At 39.4% G+C, this 7,785-nt stretch overlaps 1 protein-coding gene across 4 annotated transcripts in view; it reads right to left on the reverse strand.

Annotated features, from left to right (window-relative positions):
- Window positions 1-7,785, reverse strand: part of trps1 (trichorhinophalangeal syndrome I) — a 154,864-nt gene that overhangs the window by 127,266 nt on the left and 19,813 nt on the right. For 3 of the 4 annotated variants that reach the window (XM_032535053.1, XM_032535050.1, XM_032535051.1), the window contains exon 2: window positions 4,803-5,282. In XM_032535053.1, coding sequence (XP_032390944.1) covers window positions 4,803-4,815 — 13 coding nt within the window. In that variant the 5' untranslated portion in view covers window positions 4,816-5,282. Of the gene's footprint in view, window positions 1-4,802; window positions 5,283-6,686; window positions 6,781-7,785 lie in introns of those variants that run through there. The other variant, XM_032535052.1, reaches the window with a different exon arrangement.

The raw sequence follows: 7,785 nt of genomic DNA on the forward strand, positions 1-7,785 counted from the left end.
ACACACACACACACACACACACACACACACACACACACACACATCTCTGCACACCCAGACAAAGGCACACAACCAAGCTGCATACACACAAACACAAACAGGTAACTTCACACACACAAGCAAACATCCTTAAAGAGTAAATTTATTCATCTAGTGTTGGTGTCTCATATATACATGTATAGCCTATATAAACTGCAACGCACATATGCACAGACTTGCACACACACGCTCAGACGGGTCCATAGACTAACATACCACTGAACCTCTGCCTCAGACACACACAAACACACAGGAACACGCTTGGAGTATAATTCTGTGGTATAATATGCTGAAATACTGAACCACTAGTTGGGGTCTGGTCTCTAGCTATTTGGTCAGTTGCTAACCTCATCTGATTAATGGATTTCAATCCCAACCCTGCAACAAACACAGAAACGGAGGAGGATAAATTGGTAAAACCTCTGAAAACTAGGCTGGGTCACTGCCCCTGCTTTGCCTAGGTTCTTAATGGATTAATGGATTTTTCCCAGAAAAGCACCCTCGACAACCAACGGTTGAAAATCTAAATCAAAAAGACAACAAATGCCATTCAGCTTTGGCTGTGTAAAGTTGTCCCTAGAGACAAACTGCACAGGTGGAACAGGTGGATTGGAGGAGCAAGTGCATTTCAAAAGGTGTTTAAGTAAAAATCATAGACTGTAGTCTATGGTAAAAACTCAATAGATGTTGCATGTTGCATTGATAGCAGGATCAAACAGTCAGGTGTCAATATGTGTCAGAGCCACTTCTCTATTCAATCTTTATAAAAAAAAAGACACAGTTCATGTTTTGTTTTTAAATCAAATGTATTTACTTTTGTAACCATTATTGTTCTCTTCTTTTCACTTTGGGTCTGGAAATGAACTGAGTGATACACATTTTTTTTTTAATTAGTGTAGTGCTTAACTTATCAAGGCTATGTTATAAGACATACTATAAGCTGGAGGCTAATATTGTCTAACAAGCTACTGCAACATTATACAGACTGATAATAAACCACAGGGAAAGTTAGAAGCCAAGTTGGGATGACTCGGCTCTGTGTCAGCGCATGAAACAGGCCTGGTCCATATATGGCTGCCACATTTAACAAGGTTTTGGGACTGCAAACTTGGGGCCAATCTGGGACACAAGCGCTCGATGGACAGGGCCCAAGGTAAAAAAGTGAAAGAGTGAAAAGTTGATAAGGCAATTGTCAGGCTAATATACCTACGTTGTGGTATAAAACACAACGTTCAATAGTTACAAATAACTATAACACAAGAATGTAAACAAACACATAAAGAGCATACACACACACACACACACACACACACACACACACACACACACACACACACACACACACACACACACACACACACACACACACACACACACACACCTGTCACTTTGATCTTTGATTGATTCAGTGCCCTTTAAACAAGTCGATCATTTACAAACCAACAAATTAAGTCATTAATTGCCATGACAGCTGGCGACACCTCCTTTATTAATCTTTGTCAGCATAATTAGTAAACCTTAATGGGAATTTATTAGAATTAATTGTTGTTTGGGATTTTGGGGGACAAAGAAAAAAACCTGTGTGTAAAGGAGGGGCAAGGTTCTGATGCCTTCTGTACGGAATGATGAATGGGGTATAAAACACTGACACAAATACCTGTGAGTGTGTGCGTGTGCGTGTGCCATTGCGGTACAGCCAGCAGTAAGGTTGTGAGAAGATGAGATCATTAGACACACAATGAACTACCTGTTGACCCATTTTATGCAAATAGGTCAACAGGTAGAATACATACAATGAGACATACTGAACCAGGTTCTACAGTGACTGTTGGTGTTTATGTGGGTGAGGAAAATCCAGGGTGACATTCAGACAGTGAGAGGGTGACAGAAAAAAAGAAAGAAAGTGATGTACCGACAGAAAAGAAAAACATGAGATTACCTGCCTCAGAGGAGCAAAACGTCTGTGGGGCACTATATCACTGATACAAACCCCTGAATGTTTTAGTAATGTATTAGTAGTGTGTGTGTGTGTGTGTGTGTGTGTGTGTGTGTGTGTGTGGCATGAAAGTCAAACATGCTTGTGGGCCTGACTAGATTGTCTCTACTCAACATTCCAGTTTTCTAAAACTCTCAAATCTGCCAAATCTGACTTGTACTAGCACATCAAAGACTACATAATACCACAACACACACACACACACGCAAGCATGCATGCATTCACATGTGCATATACTGTACATAGTTGACGGAATGCAAACATACACATACATAGACACAGTTGGACACACAAAAACACAGACCACAGCTAAAAGCATCCATGAACTCAAAGCAATCCGCCCTGCTGAATAACATCACAAAGCAAAGCCACCAATCCACATAATGAAAAACATACACACACAAACACACACGCACATATGCCCGCATGCATGTGCGCAAAAGGCTAGGATCATAAACTCAGAATTGCACTAATCATTTATCTATACAAACGCACTAAAATAACAGACATTCATAAAAATACACCAAAACCTTTAAAAAAATTCAGAAATAAAAAAATTCAAAAATAAAGGCAGTTTTAAAGAAACACAAACAATACCATGTAGTGGTCACACACGAGCATGAACACAAAGTAAGCCAGAAACCTTCCCTGCGTTTGCCCTTAAAGGGTTAGCTCACCCAAATGACACCCAATTTACCATTAGCCCTAACGAGATTTGGCCTTACAGATAGTAAAAGATTATGGAAAATTCTTCTCAAAGACTGTCACTATCCCAATATAATTTGAGTGAATGGACTTTTGTTTCAAAGCACTGAAAAAAATACATTTGCAAAACTCAACAGCAACTCAACCATCTCTTTCCTCTATTAAAGAAAACTCACTGTGGACACACACTGGGGTTTCACAATTTTTTTGTCAGAAACAGTTCACAATGAAAAGTGCCGAGACAGCAAAAACAAAAGCGCATGAGTATGTGTGAGAAAGAAAAAGGAAACAGACAGAGAGTGCTTGTGTGGTGACACAGGTATAGGAGGATAACACTGCAGTATGCACATGTCCCCTTGGTACAACCGATAAGAGAGGAAAACAATCAAAGCAGTCCTAAACAAGTTGCCTGTGTGTGCGTGTGCATACGTGTGTCTTAAATGCACAGCTTTGCAATAGCCCTTATTCAGCAGAATGTGGTGGTAAAAGTACATCATGCTACACATCATCACTATATTAACACAAGTGCTTTCTTTACAAAAATGTACAAACTCATGCTCTGTCTTTCACACACAGATTTTTCTTATATACAGTACAACTCAATAAAATGACTCTACTCCTTTATGCATACACACATAAAGGCAGACAGTTCGACAAATAGATACATTTCAATAGAAACAATAGAATAGTCACACAGCTATAGGTATAATGTACCCTAAGCCACAAACCACTGCAACTGTGAGCTCACACTTACACAATAACATCAACTGTATGCATTTTACATTTCCTGTAGTGCAATAAAGTGTGTGTGTTTTCAAACGCATAAAAAACAACACTGGCCCGTTCAATTCGAACACTTAAGACGTCATGAACAAATAGATTTGTATTCAAAGTTAAAATAAAGCTCTTACATCTAACTTAATCTAACTTAATCTTAATGTTAAGCTACATTAAATTAGCAGGCCCAATAACGTTCAGTTAAACAACATCATCCTGTAACTGCAGGCTCACAATAGCTAATACCATCCAGCAATCCTTTTAGATAAGTGTATGCCTCTGACTGGTATTTATTTAGTTTAACACTGCTGTAAAGGTTGACAGTATTTGCAAGGCAAAATCAACACAATCATATGTTCACTGAACAAGACATAGCTGGCAACAATTACTTACATATTTTGCTCTAAGTACATATGATCTTACCCAGCCAATCAAACAGCTGACCAAGATGCTACCACTAAACTTTAAGGAAGAAACTAATGAGCTCTGTTCCTTATCAAGTTTACTGAACCGGGGGGCTGTAGGCACAATGGAGGAGTGGTTAGGTTTGGCTAGTGGATAATAATCTGAAAAAAAGGTTTTCCATTCTAACAAGCAGCTAACACACAGTCACTTCCTCCAACAGTGATGACTAAAAGCCGCTTTTCATAATACTTCTGACAGTACCGTCGCTCAGCATGAACGCCGTTTTTTCAGCAGTTATTTAGTCTCAGTAAACTATTACTCCCCAGCACCTATTCTAGCTAAAGGCAATAACACAAATCTACTGAGCCTCACAAGCACACCAAAAATGCACCCACCCACCCACCCACCCACACACACACCACAAACCCACACGAATTGTCTCAAATGACAAAAAGAAATTGTTTGCTATTTAGCACAGTAGGGTGGTTATGTATTCTTAAATCTACATAAATTAGAACAAAGCTAAAATAAATATAGATATAAGTCAAACAGAAATCAAATTAATGAGAAATAATGACATAGATCTCAAATTGAGCAATTTGTGGTAATAAATAATAACCACAAAAAACATTTTAAAATATGCAATATAAAACGGAATAAAAGGATATTAAACACATTATAATAAATTCTACTATAAATTCAACTTCGTATAGCTTATAGATAAGGTAATAAAAGTTGTTTTAAATAAAGTATTTCATTTTGTCAAATTTATTATGTCATATAATCCCAGTGATGGAGTGAATGTGGGTATAAGTTATTTACCATAATATAGAGAGATTAATGGAAAGAAAAGACTGGATTAAAACACCTTCTGTCTTACCTCTGCTGAGCATCAGGTTATAAAAACATCATGGCTGACTCCTGGCCTTGGCATCAGCTCTGTTGAAGCGGCTCGATTCGACCCTAAGGCGTGCCGGTCCGTCCAGCAGCATGCAGCCAACAGTTCAGCTACTGGCCCTCCGTACTCCACACAATAATGGGAAGCAGAACCCAGGCGTCAGGCCCAAACTAATATCCCTCCATGTCTTTATCAGGTCCATGTAACTCCACACAGGTCCGTTCTTTGACTTTGGTTTAAGAGGGTCTTAAACTCCATGTAGCATCGGCTACCTTTGGTCCAGGGCCGTTGCTCCTCTTATGCTTAACAGCTGTGCAATACAGCTTTGAGTTTGATCAAATGTGTTGTAGATCCGTGTTCAAAATTGTATGCAAGCTGCACTTCTTGCTGTCCAGTTTTTTTTTGGGGTTCTGGTTTAGGTCCTCAGTCACAGTTGTCAGAGTCCACCATCACCTCAACAACCTAGAAAATGACAGAAAGACAAATAGCATTAGAAACAAGCACATTCTGCAACATTTACTGGAACATATTAGAGCCAGACTTCAGACATTTTGTCAAAACTTAAGACATCCAAAATGATGGCTAAACAAAGCTGTACAATACGCAAAAAAATATTTAGTGCTGCTAAAACCCCAGCCAGTCAAACTCACTAATTGTCCCAATTTTCACCACAGTTGACAGCTGACAAAGCCTTCCACATGTGAAAATTGTTTTAAGGCCCCGGGATGACGCCAAGCCACTGATTATGTATTGTAATACGTTAAAATGTGTGTGCTATTGACAAAGGAAAGCATCAACAAGCTTTTCTCAAATAAAGAAATCTGTTATTGCAAAAGTATTTTTTTCTTATATATTTTTCTCTAAAATCTGCAATTAACAAAAGGAATGTTTGAAAGCTGGAAACCATCCGCCTTTTTAAAAAGCGTGCAGTGAGCAAGGCCAAACTCAAGGGAGTTCAATGAATAGCAAACACTTCCTTACAACAAGCTTGTGTAGCCGTGAGGAAGGGAGGGGAGCATTATAGACTTGGTGCAGTATAATAGCAGCTATAAAAACCAAAACGCTGGTAGTACGTACATACTCAGTCAGCTAAAATTCTGTGTGTTCAGTACAATGTGTTGACAAGGAATTGGTGGCAAAAAAAAGCCACTAATAATACCGTAAGGAATTAATTCAAATTAGAAAACAATTACAGGCTGTGGTTGCAATCAGTGGCACCAGCATACAACTTCTCTCTTTCTCTGCATGTCTACAATTTTTATTCACAATTTCTATATTAATTGCTGCATGAATCCGAACAAAGCCGTCATCACCGAGCAATTTCCAGGAATTAATAAATACAATAATTGTTGCATATTAAGTTTCCAGAGGTTGTGGCCATTGACAATAGTATTTTCCCCATTTGGTAATGCTAGTGTTAAATGGTAGACTCACCAGTTCTCAGTTCCCCTTTTTGTTGCCCCAACCACAGAAATCACCCAACCCTCTCTGTCTGTACCACTCCTCTCTCTCTCTGCCACCCCTTCTTCTTACCATCCATCTTGCTTCTCTCTCCCTCTCACCGCAAATCTAAATCTGAGTCTGTATTTATACAAAGCCATTTCCTTGGGTCAGTCTGACTAGTGAGTGTGTGTGCGAGTGTGTGTGTGTGTGTGTGTGTGTGATTGTGTGTGTGCGCATATCAAACTGACTTCCTTTTGACATAACAGTAACTAAATTCATTTTCTATTCCCACTACAAATTGCACTACTGCTTATTTACTTTAAATGGACTGAAGTAAATAAGGAAAACAGCAAAAGAGCTGACATGGGTGCAAAGGAAAGATTTTCATATTTAATATCCCAGGATACCTGTTGAGCGGTTTACCTGGTTCAGTGTGGTCCTGACCACATCCTCATGCCGTCTGACTTTGTTTGGACTATAGGTAGAAAATTAGCACATCAGCCATTTGAGAACTGGAGTGTGTCATTATTTGAAAATGGATATCTTCTGTTTGAAGAGAAGAAAAAGGATTGCTGGCATGAAAAGCACATTATGAGTCATTACTGGTATTACACTATGAGTCATTTTAAAAGTCCCTCCCATCTTAAAACAGTAAGTTGCAACAGCGTTGATGAGGATATAAACGTTATAGATAGACATGTTGAAATAAAACTTAAGTCTCCATGTAACCTTGTTTAGTGTCATTGTGATTTCTCCAGGCAGTAAAAACATCCTAGCTGTCTCTCACTCACACACACACAAGCGTGCACGCACGCACGATCACACGCACACGCTTCAGGTTATTAAAATGACGATTGACCACATAATAGCATTAGCTGTTACAGCTGAGAGAAAGTAAGAATGCTTTCTTCAAGAATGAAAGGGAAAAAAAGAATAACTGGAGGGCAACTTACTCATTAGTAGTACTCACAACAGGAAAAGAAAAGGGAGAGAGAAGTTTTCTTTTTCTTAAAAAGAGAACGTGACTTAATATTTTCCCTGTGGAGCTCTGACTCAGTTGAGCTGCTGCTTACTCATTTACTCAAATCGCTCTTTCCCTGCCCCTCTGTTTTTCTCCTTACCTCTTTTCTTTATTTCTCAACAATGACTTCAAATTTTTTTTCATTCTCCATTTCTCTTTTTCTCTCACTGTTACAACTCTCATTTGCACATCTTATGTCCATCAAATCTTATCTCTCTGTTTCAATTTTCCTCCGCTCCATCACTGTCTTTACCATCAATCTAATCACTGAGCCCTCTGTTATTTTCATGTTTCTTCTGTCTGTTTTTCCAACTGTCATTACGGCTGAGATACACCCCCCCGCAACTCTCCCCACCACCACAGCCGCCTCCTCCTGCGCTCCAACCCCCCTCCACGAACGTGTGTGGTCCAGTTCGACTATAGACCGTTACATTGTCCTAGACAGGTTGGACTGCGCCACTAGCCGGCAGACGAGGGGGTGGAGGGGAATTGGAGGGGGGG

Source organism: Etheostoma spectabile, chromosome 14, assembly GCF_008692095.1.
Source record: "Etheostoma spectabile isolate EspeVRDwgs_2016 chromosome 14, UIUC_Espe_1.0, whole genome shotgun sequence".
Classification (NCBI taxonomy): domain Eukaryota; kingdom Metazoa; phylum Chordata; class Actinopteri; order Perciformes; family Percidae; genus Etheostoma; species Etheostoma spectabile.